A 15672-nucleotide genomic window follows, 5' to 3' on the forward strand; every position below is an offset into this window, starting at 1 on the left:
AAAAAAAATCAAAATGCTAACTGTAAATATTCCACATTAAACCTTTACTCTTTTAAGAACTGTGGCTTGGACTTAGGAGTATGGTTATACCGCCTCAAGTGACCCTTACGGCAAGAGCCTTAGCCTTTAGAGTAGGTGAGATTATCAGGCACATGCCAACACAATTCAGTGAAAACTGTAAAGGCAGCACTCTTCACCTGAACTCCTATTTCACTGCTTAGAACATAAAGAACTGATTAAATGGTTCATTCAATGCCTGATGTGTTTACTGTTCTACTGGTGGTAGATCCTGACCTCCACCCCTTCCTACTTCTAAACTATTTCTAAAATTAACTTTTTCTGGTCACGCTTTTTGAACCTACCAATACAACTTATACCTCTTCTTCAACTTGCAAGCTGAAACTTGGTACTCTATCTTCAAAAGCCATAGTTTGGGGGGGGGGGGGAAGGCTACAACTCTGCTTTGAAAACATCACTGGAGCTTAGAAGAATGAGGGACAAATTTTGTGCTTTTACTTCATCTATACCTGTCTCTCTGTGTCAGGATCTCATGGAGCTGAGTAGCCAAGAATAATCCTGAACCCTTGATCCTCCAGCCTATATCTCCCAAGTACAAAGATTAGAGGCTCCTCTGTATTGCTTTTCTTGTGGTTGTGAGCTGCACAACATAGGTGCTGGGAACAAAACCTGGGTCCACTGTAAGAACAGTAGGTGCTCTGAACTGCTGAGCAATGTCTCCAGCCCCTCTTCTATTTCTTAACTGCTACCATGTAGTTAGGCCCTTCAGATATGGCTGATACCACTTTCTAGAAACCTTACTTAGCCAGTAAAACAACACTCAAAAGACTGTCAATCCATTGAACTCCAATAGGAGCAGGGCTACAAAACCAATGCAGAAAGATCTTTTGAAAATTTGTATTTATTTTTATTATTTGTCTTTTTGAGACAGGGTCTCCCTGTAGCCCCAGCTGGCCTGGAACTCACTATGTAGACCAGGCTGGCCCTGAACTCACAGAGATCTGCCTGCCTCTGCCTCCCAAGCACTGGTATTTTTATTATTTTAAAAAATATTTTATTATTTTTATTCTATATATGAGTGCATTGCCTGCATGCATCAAAGTACACTGGGTCATGTAATATCCATGAAGGCCAGAGGAGGGTGTCAGATCCCCTGGAACTGGAGTTGTAGATGTTGTTAGCCACCATGTGGGTGCTGAGACTCAAACCTCTACAAAAGGAGCCAGTGCTCTTAAATCGCTGAGCCATCTCTCAAATCTGAAATGTTTATGTGTAATGCAATGTACTCTCTAAGTGTAGGGATTCTCTACGACACAAATTCTTCTACTGTATTTTGAACTAGTTAACTGGATTTTAGAATCTTCTGCTAATTTTTTTGGGGGGGGAGGGGTCTTTTTGAGAATGGTTTTTTCCTGCAGCTCCAGTTGGCCCGAACTCACAGATCTGCCTGCATCTACCTCTCAGTGTTGGGATTAAAGACTTGCAACACCACACCCAGTTAATGTATAGCCCAAGCTAGCCTCAAGCTCCAGATCCTCCAGCCTCTGCCTCTTCAGAATATCCTACCAGTATGAGCTACCACAACCAGTCTTCTGCTATAAAAGAATATGAAATCACAGGGCTGGAGAGATGCCTCAGTGGTTAGGAGCACTGTCTGCTCTTGTAAAGGACCTGGATTCAATTTCCACCACATACATGGTAGCTATGAACCATCCTTAACTCCAGTTCCAAGGGAATCCGAAGCCCTCTTCTGATCTCCGTGGCATTGCACAACATGGACACGTACACGCAGGCAATACACTCATATACATAAAATAAAAATAATTTTTTAAAAAAGTATGAAATCATTTCAGAGAATTCAGAGAAAGGAGTTGAAAAGAGAGAGTAGGGCTGGGAAGACAGCTTAGTCAGTAAGTGGTACTGCACAAAGATGACCACCTGAATTCAACTCCTGCATCCCACATAAGAGCTGGGAGAAGTGCCTATAATCCCAGCACCAGGGAGTTGGAGACAGGAGGATCTTTAGGGCTTGCTGGTCAGCTAGTCTAGCAAATCAGTGAGCTCTAGGTTCAGTCAGACCCTGTTTCAAAAAAATGAAGTGAGAAGGAAAAAAATAATAGTGTACTGAGGAAGACCCATGACATCTCTATACACCTCCCTCCACAAGGGAGAGTAGCCTAGAAAGTGAGAGTAACTCTCAGCAAGAGCTATCTTCCATATTTGGAAGTGAAAGAGCTGAACATTTATTCAATGCTTATTTATCAAGTATCATACAAATACCTCATTTTCCCTATTAAAAAAAAAATCAGTAAAGTCACTGGTATATCTCCATTTTAAGACTGAGAAAATGAAAATTCAAGAGAGGTTAGATAATTACTTCTAGGTCTAGCTGTTAAAGTATCAGAAAACAAAGATTAAAATCTAGGCTTGGAGCTGGAGAGATAGCTCAGCAGTTAAGAGCACTTGTTGGGGAAAACCTGGATTTGGGTCCCAGCCCCACAAGGTGGCTCACAACTATCTCAAACTCAGTTACAAGGAATCTTGCACCAAGCACAAACATGGTGAACATACATGCAGGCACATATAAATTAAGAAATGTATTTTTTTTTTTTTTTTGGTCTTTTTGAGACAGGGTCTCTCTGTAGCCCTAGCTGGCCTTGAACTCACAGAGATCTGCCTGCCTCTGCCTCCCAAGTGCTGGAAGAAATGTATTTTTTAGAAACAGGGTCTCACTATGTAGCCTTGACTGTCCTGGAACTCACTATGTAGACCAGGCTGTCCTCAAACCCAGATATGCCTGCCTCTGCCTGGGATTAAAGGTGTACACCCAGTCAAAACAAACAAACAAAAAACCCAAAAAACAAAAAAACCTACAGGCCTTTAGTCTCCAGCAGAGGCAGAGGCAGGCAGATCTTTGTGAGTTCAAGGCCAGCCTGGTCTGTAAAGTGAGTTTAAAGCCAACTGGGGCTACAGGGAGACCCCTGTCTCAAAACAACAGACAAAAAACCCAGGCTTTCTAACTTCAAATCTCATGATATTCTTGCTGTCTCATAGTGGGGTGCAGGGGACACTTTAAGCAAGGAAGAGCTGACTAAATTTGAGAAAGTATTAATTTTAGGGACTGCAAGGTACTTTCTAGACCACATTTCAGCAGTTAATAACACTGCCTGCTCTTGTCCAGGATAGGGGGGTCTGTTTCTCAGCATCCATATGGTAGCTAACAAGCATATGTAACTCCAGTTCCTGGGTATCCAACACCCTCTTCTGGCCTCTACAGGTACTGTATGACGTGAGTGCACTTACATACAAATGAAAACATTCATACGCATAAAATAATCATTTTTGTAAAAAAAAAAAAAAAAAAAGAAAAGTACAATTTTATGTACTTAAGGCACTGCCATACAGTCATAAAGGCAACGAGAGGGCTTTATGGGTGCCTCAAATATTCAGTTGCCTGCTGATCATTCTTTCAACTCTATTTTTCTTTGATCATACTCTGCTGGAAGAGCTAGAACAGCAGCCTTATGATGCAAAGTCCAAAAAAGAAAATACAACAATTTAAAACAGCAAGGAGTTGCCTAAAGATAGTTTATCCTAAGCAAAGTGTGGTCCTTCATGTTTGGAATCCTAGTGCTCAGGAGGCTGAAGCAGGACTTCTGTTGAGTTCAAGGCCAGCCTGAGTTGCATAGCAAGCAAGACCCACCCTTTTAAAAAAGGGGAGAAAGCAGGGTATGGTGGTGCATGCCTTTAATCCCAAGCACTTGGGAGGCAGAGGTAGGTGGATCTTTGTGAGTTGGAGGCCAGCCTGGTCTACATAGTGAGTTCCAGGACAGCCGGGGCTACAGGGAGACCCTGTCTCAAAAAGACAAATAAATAAATAATAAATAAATAAATAAAATAAAAAATAAAAAAAATAAAAAAAAGGAGCAAGGCTGGAAAGATGGCACAGCAGTTAGGAGTACTGACAGCTCTTGCAGAGGACCCAGGTTTAAGTCCTAGCATCCACATGGCAGCTAGCAACCATCTATAACTCCAGTTCCAGAGGACTGGACGCTTTCTTCTGACTCCTCAGGCACTGTACAACACAAGTGCACTTAGAAACATGCAGGCAATACATTCATACACATAAAAACAATAAAATATACTTAAAAAATACACACAAAGAACAATAATTACTAAAATGATTTCTTACCCTCAGGCAAAAGTACTTTCTAGACAACATTTCTAAAACTGACTCCTTCAAGTGATGTTTGCCTTGGCCTCTGGAGACCTTGGATGTCCCATGAGGCAAAGAAGCTAAGGTATAAACAAACAACACAGGAATATGATCGTTTGTTTCCTGGTCGGGCAATTATAAATTTATCCTATCTTACTTATCAGTGTCTTTGATGTGTCAGGAGTTTTAGCTTTCTCATTTCTGCCTATATAACCAATACCATTTTTAAATGGCAAAGAAACCTGGGCCTGTCAGAAGTTATGTAACGTGTCACAAAACTAGTGACAGATGGGCTGGAGAGGTGGCTCAGTGGTTAAAAGCACTGACTGGTCTTACACAGGGGCCTGGGGTTTGATTCCCGGCACCCACATAACGACTCTCAACCTTCCGTAACTCCAGTTCCAGGGAAATTTGACACCTTCTTCTGACCTCCCTGGGCACTGCATGACACAGGTACACTTACGCACATGCAGGCAATACACTCATACACGTAAAATAAAAATAAAAATAAATTTTTTTTTCAAACAGGGTCCTCCCTGTAGCCCCAGCTGGCCTGGAACTCACTATGTACACCAGGCTGGCCTTGAACTCATAGAGATCTGCCTGCCTCTGCCTCCCAAATGCTGGGACGACAGGCATGTGCCACCATGCCTGGCCGAAAATAATTATTAAAACAAAAACAAAAAACTAGTGATCAAACACTTGTATCCTGGTCAAATTTTTTGCCAGAGTAAATTCAACTAACCTTGAGACTTTTATTTCCAACTTTTACTTGTTTTGCCACATGTAGGTCTTACCAATGTAAATTTCCAAGAATTAGGGTTGTTTAACACATGTCAGAGAAAGGACATGAGATTTTGTCTTAAAGAGGGGTTTCACTGTGTGATCTGGGCTGGCCTCTAATAATAATCCCTTGCCTCAGCCTCCTGAAGACACAGATTACAGATGTGTGCCACTATGCACACCCAGCTACAACAGAAGTTTTGACGCTAGTCAGAACTGAGTTTTTATCCTGGCTCTGCTGCGTATCAGAGGAATACTACTTTAAAAAAAAAAAAAAAAAAAAAAAAAAAAAAAAAAAGAACGAAAGGAAGAAAAAAGAAGATAAACCGGGCATGTTGATCCATGCTTATAACTACAGCACTTGGGAAGCAGAAATTCAGAACCCATTCCGGCTATGTGAGACCCCTAAAAAAATTTTTTAAAAAGGGGGAGGAGTTGGAAAGATGGTTCAGCGGTTAAGAACATGGATTATCCTTGCAGAAGACCTGGGTTCGAACCCCAGCACCCACATGGCAACTAACAAATGTCTGTAACTCCAGTCCCAGGGGATCCGACAGCCTCTTCTGACCTCCGAGGGCATTGCAGCACACGGGTGCACTTACCTACATGCAGGCAATACACGCATACACATAAAATAAAAATAAACTAAAAAAAAATAATAACTAGGGTAAGAAAAGTAAAAATGCACACAAAAATGTTAATACTAGGCATGTCTGAAAAAATTTATACATGGTTTGAACCTAGTGGCTCAGGATTTCCATCTCAGCTACCCCAGAGACTAAATCAGAAAGATTTTAAGATCAAGGCTTGCAAAGTGACTTACAAAGGTCAGCCTAGAAAACTTAAGTGAGAAAAAGTGGGTTGAGGACATATATAGCTCAGTGATAGAGCATTTCTACAGCCTGTATAGGAAGGCCCTGGGTTCAATCACCAGCACCACCAAAACAATGAAGACATATATATATGTAAACTAACAACTGGGCTGGCTTAACTAAAAACATACCACAAACATTATATTAACTCTAAGATTTGATGAGAACTGTATAATAAGACAACAATTTTTTAAACTAAAGCATCCAGATATTGTTTTTGTGGTTTTTATTTTTAAAAAAATATATTATTTTTATTTTATGTGTATGAGTGTATTGGCTGCATGTATGTGAGTGCACTGTGCCATGGAGATCAGAAGAGGGCGTCGGATTCCCCTGAAACTGGAGTCAAGGATGCTTCGTAGCCACCATGCAGGTGCTGGGAACTGAACCCAGGTCCTCTGCAAGAGCAGTCAGTGCTCTTAACTGCTGAGCCATCACTCCAGCCCATGTGTTTTGTTTTTTTGAAGGCTGGCCTGTGCTGGGATTAAAGGCATGCACCTCTAGGCAGGGATCAGATGATGTATTTCTAAGAGGATAAGACTAATTTAGCATATCTATTCCAAAAGGTCAGGAATCATGTCATCCCCTACTACATTTGAGGTACACTTGGTTCATACTTCTAACCACAGCACCCCTGCTCTTAACAATTTGTGGAATTCTATAATCACCAAAACTGAGAATTTACAAGGCTTAGTGCAATAATGCCTGATACACAATATGCATCTAAACATTTACTGAATGAAAGCAATGCCTCCAACTTTTCATAATCATTTACATATTTCCAGACTTTACAAAGTAGCCTTTTCTGTAGGTAACCTCTTTGGGAATCACAAGTCAAATAATCTTTGTGCAAAAAACCCCACATCTGGCCCGGCGTGGTGGCGCACAGCACTTGGGAGGCAGAGGCAGGCGGATCTCTTTGAGTTCAAGGCCAGCCTGGTCTACATAATGAGTTCCAGGCCAGCTGGGGCTACAGGGAGACCCTATCTCAAATAAAAAAAAACCAAAAAAAAAAAACCCAAAAACCAAAAACCAAAAAAATCCCAAAAACCCCGCATCCATTCTTTTTATCAATTTGTTTCAAGTAGGAACACTTAGCACTAGCACACTAGGTTCTTAATCTTTTGGGGGTTAGGGGAAGAATGTCAGGGGACCCTTTGAGAATTTGATGAAAACTATAAACTAAGCCCTCCAGAAAGACATAAAGTCACAATATACTACTACATACAGTACTGGCTAAAGATGGAGAAAGGGTGGGTTCCAAAAAGCCTGAGTTTGATGTCCTTGTATAAACCACTGAGCCATCTCTCCAGCCCTGTGCTAACCTTTTACAGGTATAAGCATCTGCCCTCCTTCATCACTGGTAACCACTACTGTTCTCTACCCACCCCACCCCCGTTTTTGGTCTTTTTGAGACAGTGTCTCCCTGCAGACCCAGCTGGCCTGGAACTTACTATATAGACTGGGCTCACCTCAATCTCACAGAGCTCCACCTGCCTCTGCTTCCAAGTGCTGGGATTAAGGGCATATGCCAGGCCCATTTTGGTTTGGGGTTTTTTTTTTGTTTTTTGTTTTTGGTCTTTTTTTGAACAGGGTCTCCCAGTAGCCCCAGCTAGCCTGGAACTCACAGACATCCACCTGCCTCTGCCTCCCGAGCGCTGGGATTAAAGGTGTGCGCCACCGTGCCGGGCTGTTTTTTGGATTTTTGGATTTTGCCAGAGCCAGGTGTGGCAATACTCAAGTGACTGAGAGGAAGTGTCCAAGTTCAAAGCCAGCCTCAAAGAAAATGCTACATTATTGTTATTAAATATTATATGTATTTAGCTTTTAAATTTTATTTTACTTATTCTTTATTTTGTGTGTATGGATGATTGCCTGCATGTAAGTTCACCATGTGAGTGTAATACCCCCAAGGCCATAAGAGCATGACAGATCCACTGGAACTGGAGTTTTAGACAGATGTTAGTCCCCATGTGTGTGCTAGGATCCAAACCCGGGTGCTGGGATCCAAACCTCAGTCCTCTGGAAGACCAGCCAGTGTGTTTAACCATCTCAGGGTCTCACTATGTATCCCTGGCCAGCCTGAACTCCCCATATATAGACCAAGCTGGCTTCAAAGGCAGAGATCTACCTGAACCTGCTATGCAAGTGCTGGAATTAAAGGTGTGTGCCACCATTCTTGACAGTATTTAAAACCTTTGAGAAGGTCTTTTTTCATTCAGCATAATTCTCTTGTTCTACATCCATACAAGTTGCTGCATTCACCAAAAACTCATTTCTCTTCATTGCTGTGTAGTAGTCTATGGTGTGGAGGGACAATGGTTTACTTGTCCCCTTATTGGAGGATTTGGATTGTTTCAAATTTGGACAATTATGAACAAAGCTGCTGTCAACATGCATGTAAAGCTTCTAAGAAAATCTGAATTTTAGTTTCTCTAGAATATATACCAATACACAGGTCATATCATAAACAAGTCTAATTTCATAAAGCAAAGAAATTCTATTTTGCTTTATCACAAAGTTATGTATGTTTAACAGTGTTTTGCTTTACCTTGCTAGTATATGTATTCTATAAAAATAATCCTGTACCGCCAGATGTGGTGGCACATGCCTTTAATCCCAGCACTCAGGAGGCAGTGAGTTCAAGGCCCGCCTGGTCTAGATAGTGAGGTCAGGCCAGCTGGGGCTACAGGGAGACCCTGTCTCAAACCTCCCCCCCAAAAAATAATAATAATGGACCATACATAGCCAGAAAGCTTACATCTTCACCTAACATTAGATTCCCAAGATTCCATTTTGTTTTGTGTAGCTCTAGTTCCTTCCTTTTCCCTGGTCTATACTTTATTATGCAAATCTACCATATTATCCAATAAATGGCAAAACGAGTTGCACTACCAGGGGAACGAGATATACCATGTTATGAATAAAGCATTTGTTACAAAATTTCTTTGGAGACCTGCAAGATGGCTCAACAGGTAAAGAGGTACCTGCAGCCAATCCAGACTGCCTGAGTTCAAGCCTCAGGACCCATATGGTGGAAGGAGGACTCCTGAAGGCTGTCCTCTGACCTCCACATACACACAGTGGGCACACTCACCTCACACACACATGCACGCACATATTCAAAATAAATGTATAAGCCAGGCATGGTGGCGCACAACTTTAATCCCAGCACTTGGGAGGCAGAGACAGGCGGATCTCTGTGAGTTCGAGGCCAGCCTGGTCTACATAGTGAGTTTCAGGACAGCTGGGGCTATGGGGAGACCCTGTCTCAAAAAGACCAAAAAAAAAAAAAAAATCAAAATAAATGTATAATAAAATTCTTATGTTTCTTTGGATACACATACATATAGTTTTTGTCTATTTGTGATATGGGAGAATAAACCTGGGGCCACATGCATTCTAGGTAAGCACTTTACCACTCAATCATACCCAGCCCCATTTTAATTTTGAGACAAGGTCTCATTAAGTTTCCCAGGCTGGCCCTGAACTCTAGCCCTGGAAGGCCCTGAATTTGAGATCTGGGCCTCCTGAGCAGCTGAGCCTCCAGGTCTATGTCTACAGGCCTAGCCGTGTTGCTGAGTTTTAAGGAATTTGAATGTTCAGCTTTCAGAGGAAATGTTCAACTGTTAATCTAAAGTGATTATACCAATCACATCACTTCTACCAGCAATGTGTACAAATTCCTTCTAATTCTTAGCCCGGTGTGGTGGCACACATCTGTAGCCCCAGCACTCGGGGAGGCAGAGGCAGGCAGATCTCTGTGAGCTCAAGGCTAGCCTGGTCTACATAGTGAGTTCCAGGACAGCTGGGGCTAGAGACCCTGTCTCAAAAAGACCGAAAAAAAGTACAATCTGTAGCAAGTACTGTATAATTGGGAGTGGGGAAAGGACTTTTAGTTGTTGGGGGGAAGGAAGCATCAGGTATGTGAATTCAGATGCAGATTCGTTACAAACCCTGCTTATACCACTGATTTGTTAAGACTTGGTCTCATCTGTAAAAGTAATGGTAATAAAACTATCTTCTCACAGTGTTTACGAAAGTTAAATCCTTGTATGTGGTCCACTGCCTGGCACAGTTAACTGTAACTACATTTCCTTACGAGTGTCTTCTCTAGCGCCTACACACTACTATTCAGTATTCTTAGTGTTACTTCCTTTTTCTGAATTATTCAGAAATATCTTAAACCAAGTGTGATGTATAGGCCTGTAATTCTAGCATTCAGGAAGGAGGCAGGGTAGCTAGTTCAAAACTATGCATGAAGTTGGAGGGCAGCCTGGGCTACAAACTGAGACTTTGTCTCAACAAATCAAAAAAGAAAAAGTACTGGGAATGCAGGTCCCTTGGTTGTAAAATGCCTACTTAGTTTGAGGATCATAAGTTCACAGACTGTCTAGGCTACAGAAAAAGTTCAAAGACAGCTAAGGAAACAGTGAAAATTAGTTTGGCTTTTTTTTTTTTTTGCTTGGTTTTGGTTTTTTTAGATGAATCTCCCCATAGCCCCCATTGGCCTCACTCTCAGAGAGATCCATCCACCTTTCTTGGCCTCCTGAGTGCTGGGATTAAAGGTGTGCACCCACACAGTTTCAAAACTAGTTTTAAGGGCAGGTAGACACTGGCTGTAAAGTCTCACAGATCTGTGTTTGATCCACAGGACCCACATAGTAGAGAGAGAACCGACCCCTGACCCCCACAAGCTGTCCACTTACCTTCACAGGCACACCATGACGTGTGCCCCCCCCCACCCCCAAATAAGTTTCTCACCTTTAAAAAAAATAGGCAAAGCCAGGCCTGGTGGCTCAAGCCTTTACTTTAGTCCCAGCACTCGGGAGGCAGAGGCAGGCAGATCTCTGTGAGTTCAAGGCCAGCCTGGTCTCCATAGCAAGTTCCAGGCCAGCTGGGGCTACAGGGAGACTCTGTCTCAAAAAGACCCCCCCCAAAAAAGGAAAAAAGCTAGCCAGGCATATAGCTCAGTGGCAGAGTGCTTGCACAGGTGCTAGGTTCAATCCACAGTAAAGGAGGATGGGGTAGGTTATGACTGAAAATCTGAGCCAGGATGACTGCTACAAGTTCTACACCAGCCTAGTGTGCACAGAAATTTCCATGCCAGCCAGGGCTACAAAGACCTTGTCTCAAAAAACTAACAAGGGCCTAGTGTAGTGGTATACTCCTTTAATCCCAATACTTGGGAAGCAGAGGAAAATTGAGGCCAGCCTGGTCTACATAGTAAGTTCCAGGCCAGCCAGATCCAGAGAGAGACACTATCTCAAAAACAAACAAAACCAATAAATATTTAAAATCTGTACTCAGAAAAATTTCCATACATTTCTATTGCCTCATACAATCAACTCAGTTACCTTAATCCCATTTCTTCAATGAATGAATGTATGGGTTTAAATGAGGCGTGGTGGTATGCACCTGTAATCTTAAGACATGGGCGCTAGAAGCAGGAGAATCAGGAGGTCAAGGCCAGACCCAGATACATATTGAGTTTAAGGCCAGCCTGAGTTACATGAGACCTCTGTTTCAAAAAGGCAAGAAAAAAGCTCAACTTTAACAACACCACAACTCTCTTAGTAACCAAAATTAAATTGTGACAGGAGAGTGAAAATTAAAGGTAACATTTAAGGGGGCTAGAGAGATGGCTCAGCAACCACAAGGACCCCTCCAACAATTCACACCATGCAGGCTCACAACAACCTGTAACTCCAGCTCCAGGGGATCTGATATCTCTGGCCTACACAGGAGCCTAAGTGGCACTATCCCACCCCACACCCATATACAAAATTAAAAATAATAAAAATAGCCAAGCAAGGTGGCATATGACTTTAACCCCAGCTCTTGGGAAACAGAAGCAGGCCAATCTCTGAGACAGAGGCTAGCCTAGTCTACATAGGAAGTTCCAGGCCAGCTGAGGCTATAGGGAGACCCTGTCTCAAGAAAAAACAACCCCCGCCCCCCCAAAAAAAACCCAAAACTAAACAAAAGGGTGGCATTTAATCAGATTTTTTATGGTTGTCTCAGGAAATCATCTTCCAAAAGATGAAAACCAGCCAGGCGTGGTGGTGCACGCCTTTAATCCCAGCACTTGGGAGGCAGAGGCAGGCGGATCTCTGAGAGTTCGAGGCCAGCCTGTCTACATAGTGAGTTCCAGGACAGCTGGGGCTATAGGGAGACCCTGTCTCAAAAACACCAAAAAAAAAAAGAGATGAAAATCTTGTGGTTTAAAAGGCAAAACTGTATCTTGTATTTTGAGGCCCTTTCAGTAGCATAAATTTGTAACATGAAGAAAATTATGGTGACATTCTTTTTCTTGTGATTATAGGTCAAAGAAACTGTGACTAATTGTACATATAATGTAGTCCTCACAATTTACCATCCCACTTTGCAGATGAGGTAACTGAGGTTTAGAAAGTTTCTCAGATCAAGTAACTAGTTAAGGCTCAGTTTCTAATCAAAGCCAACACCTTAAAACTCTGAAACCATTTTTTCTCACATTTACATCTAATCTGATAGATTATGGATTTTAGGAAATAAAGACTACCAAGTCAATTTTTACCATATTGTGGAATTCTTCAGTTTTCAAGTATTTGTTTTCAGTCAACCAAACACCTGTGCATAAATAGAGGTTGGTGGGACACACCTGTAATCCCAGAACTCAAGAAGGATCAGAGTTCAAGGTCATTCTTGGTTACATAGTGGGTGCCAGGCCAGCCTAAGCTACAAGAGACCCTGTCTCAAAATAGTATTTTTTTAAAAAGGGGGGGGCGGCTGGAAAGATGGCTCAGCAGTTAAAAGCATGGGCTGCTCTTGCAAAGGACTTGGGATCAGTTCCCAGCACTGATACGGATTCATGTCCTGTTAGGCCTCTCAGGGCACTGCATGCATGTATGTGATGCACTTATACACATGCAGCCAAAACATATACAATCAATAAAAGCAAACAAAATGTAAAAAGGAAAAATACAAAAATGAGACAACTCTTTACCCCTAAAGAACTTGTCAGAACACAACTGAAACATCACAATCTGAATGTATTACAGAATATCAAAGCACTGAGTTGAAATGTAAGCAGTTGATCTCAAAGTTATTTACTGACTATGAGCTTTGTTTAATGTGAAGTATAAAGACCGTTGTCTGTCATGGTGGTGTGCATGCCTTTAATCCTAGCACTGGGGAGGCAGAGGCAGGTGGATCTCTTGAGTCAGAGGCCAGCGTGGTCTACAAAGTGAGAATGTCTAAAAAAAATTAAAAACCTTTACCAATACTGGGAGACAGAGAACAATAAGAGGAAATGGTATTTTCATAATGAACTGTCCACTGCATCAATCTTGCCAACTACTCAGTGTTGAAGGGCTGTGAGTGGGGTTTTTACTTGCCTAGTAAGATTTAGGTATCGTAAGAAATCATTATTAAAGTTATGTTTAGCTGAAAATCAGGGCTTGAGTAATAAAACAGTCACTGATAATGCTGACCGAGAGAACTCTACAGGCACAGAACAAAAGCTACCATTCCTAATGTATCTCACGACTCAAGGAAAAAACTACAAAACAATACAAGCAATACAAACCTTTCCAATACAAGCAGCTTGTCTCAATTTTAGCTCGTCTCATTGGAAAACTTCATGCCAAACAACCTGTAGTCCCTTACCTCCCTCTACCGTCTCACTGCACTCTCCCAAGGTTACTGTCCCAGTTCTGGAATAAAGGTGACCACACCACCCGTAAAACACTGGGGTGACAACCTTCGGGGTCCTTCTCATTTGAGAGACGAAAGTGGAAAAAATTAGGCTGGGAAAACCTCAAGTTCCCGATTCCTACGTCGCTCCCGCGTCCGGCTAACTTAAACTGCAGTTCCCGCTAAATCCGGCAAGCGCGCGTGGGACGCGCTGGACCAGGCATTCCGGCCTCCCAACCTCACCTCGGCCCTCCCTCCCAGGTCCTCCCGGTTCCAGCAGTCTACCTCCTCCATACACGCTCGGGAGAGGCGCTCCGCGAGGTCCAGGAGGACTCCTGTCCGGTTAAGCGGGGAGATAGTTTTTGGATAGATTTGGTCCTAGGCGCGCGCCGGGCAAACTGCTGGAGGAGGAGGAGACAGGGTCGGGAAGGGGGCGGGAGCGCAGTTCTATCCATCAAGTACTCCCTGCACGGTGATCGTGAGTCGGCCTCGGGCCTGGCTGGGCGGCTCAGAAATCCTCCCTCGCTGCAGCCTGGGCCGCGGCCGGAACTCCCGACGTCGGGGTTGCGAGGGGGCGGGCGCAGGAGGAACAAAGCCACGGTCTACACCGGGCCCACTTACCTGCCGTGAGCAGCTGCATGGCGTGAGTGAAGGACGGATCCAGGGAATCTTTCTCGGCCATGAGTTCCGGCAGGTACTTGTTCTCTGGCTCCATTTTGGCGGCGGCGGTGGCTGACGGCGGCAGCAGCGGGGTGGGCGCCGAACCCACTACCGTCGCGTCAGGGCCCGTGGCCGAGGGCGGCAGCAGCGGCGGCGGCTGCGTGGCGGGGGAGGCCCGAGCGCCCCCTCGGGGGCCCCCTCCACCTCCCCGGGACCGGTGAGGCAGCGGCGGCGGCCGAGACGGCGCCTGACGCACCGAGGGGTGGCCACTCGAGGGGTCCATGGACCCGCTGCGGCCCGAGGACCGCGTCAGGCGCGCGGCAGGGTCGTCCCGGCGCTGCATTGGGGAGGACGTGCGGCGAGCGAGCGAGTAAGCGACACAGCGGCGGCCGAGGCCCGAGCGGTGGTTGGTGTTGGTGGAAGAGCTGGAGCGAAGGCGACCGAAGCCGACCCGAGCGACCCAGCGAGAGAGCACCGGAAGTGAGGCGGCACGCATGCGCTCGTGGCTACCGGCACCGCCCTTGGGCTTCTCCGAGGAGAACAAAGTCCCCCAGTCGGGCCACTGCGCCTGCGCAGTACCGTGCCACCCGAAGATGAATTCTCCCCTCTCTGCTTTTCCCTCCCGGCCCTACAGCGGCCCGAGCATTGCACATGCGCCGCAGCTCGCTGCCGTCTTTCTTTTTTTTTTTTTTTCCTTTCCACGTGACTCGGCGCTAGCGGTACACGTGTCTCCTCCCCCTTCTTGCGGAGTGTGCGGCGGGGGCGGGGGCTGTGGAATGTCTTTGTCTGCGCGCGAGGCCGCGGAGTGTGGGGCGGGAGACCTGTTACTCGTGGGCCACGCCTCCTCAAACCGCTGCGGCTTGGGACCGTCCCGGGAGAGCTGTACGGGGAGAGCTGTTCCTAGGAGTGGGGGGAGGGGAGGAGTCTGAGTCTGGCCGAGAGGAAGGAGATCGACTTCCCGGGCCTACTGGGGAGAAGGTAGGAACCCTAGGAGAGTCTGATCATGATGAGTGCTAGGTATAAGAAAGCCTAGGGGCAGAAACCGAAAGCTAGATGCCATTTATTTATTTATTGCAAGACTTGAACTAAGAAGGGGCAGAACACCTGAAGGCCGCCAAGAAAAGGGCTCCAGATCCAAGCAGGGCATCCAAGAAGTCCTATGCCAAGATTTCCAATGTAGGAGGTTCCAAATTGATGAAAGAAGTCTTAAAAGATGCACGAGGTGGGTAGGTGAAGAAATGGCTCAGCAGTTAAGAGCACTTGCTGCTATTGCAGAGGACCCTGGTTCAGTTCGGAGATCCGACTTCTGTCTTCTGGCCTCCACAGGCAGTACATGCCTGAGTACTTTTGAGTTTTATCCCCAAACCCCACTTGGTGGGAGGAGAGAATTGTACACACAAAGTTGTCCTCTGACTTCCACATGCACTCTGGAACTCACGCACCCTC

The 15672-nt window shown here is 44.7% G+C and overlaps 1 protein-coding gene across 1 annotated transcript in view; it reads right to left on the bottom strand.

The window, feature by feature from the left end:
• Khdrbs1 (KH RNA binding domain containing, signal transduction associated 1) overlaps window positions 1-14865 on the bottom strand; it is a 30285-nt gene extending 15420 nt beyond the window's left edge. Inside the window, exon 1 of the mRNA XM_008848104.3 lies at window positions 14188-14865. Within this exon, the coding sequence (XP_008846326.1) occupies window positions 14188-14722 (535 nt within the window). The 5' untranslated portion in view covers window positions 14723-14865. The remainder of the gene's footprint in view (window positions 1-14187) is intronic.
• Between the last annotated feature and the right edge of the window lie 807 nt (window positions 14866-15672).

This window comes from Nannospalax galili, unplaced genomic scaffold (genome assembly GCF_000622305.1).
Source record: "Nannospalax galili isolate Female #2095 unplaced genomic scaffold, S.galili_v1.0 scaffold111, whole genome shotgun sequence".
In the NCBI taxonomy this organism is placed as follows: domain Eukaryota; kingdom Metazoa; phylum Chordata; class Mammalia; order Rodentia; family Spalacidae; genus Nannospalax; species Nannospalax galili.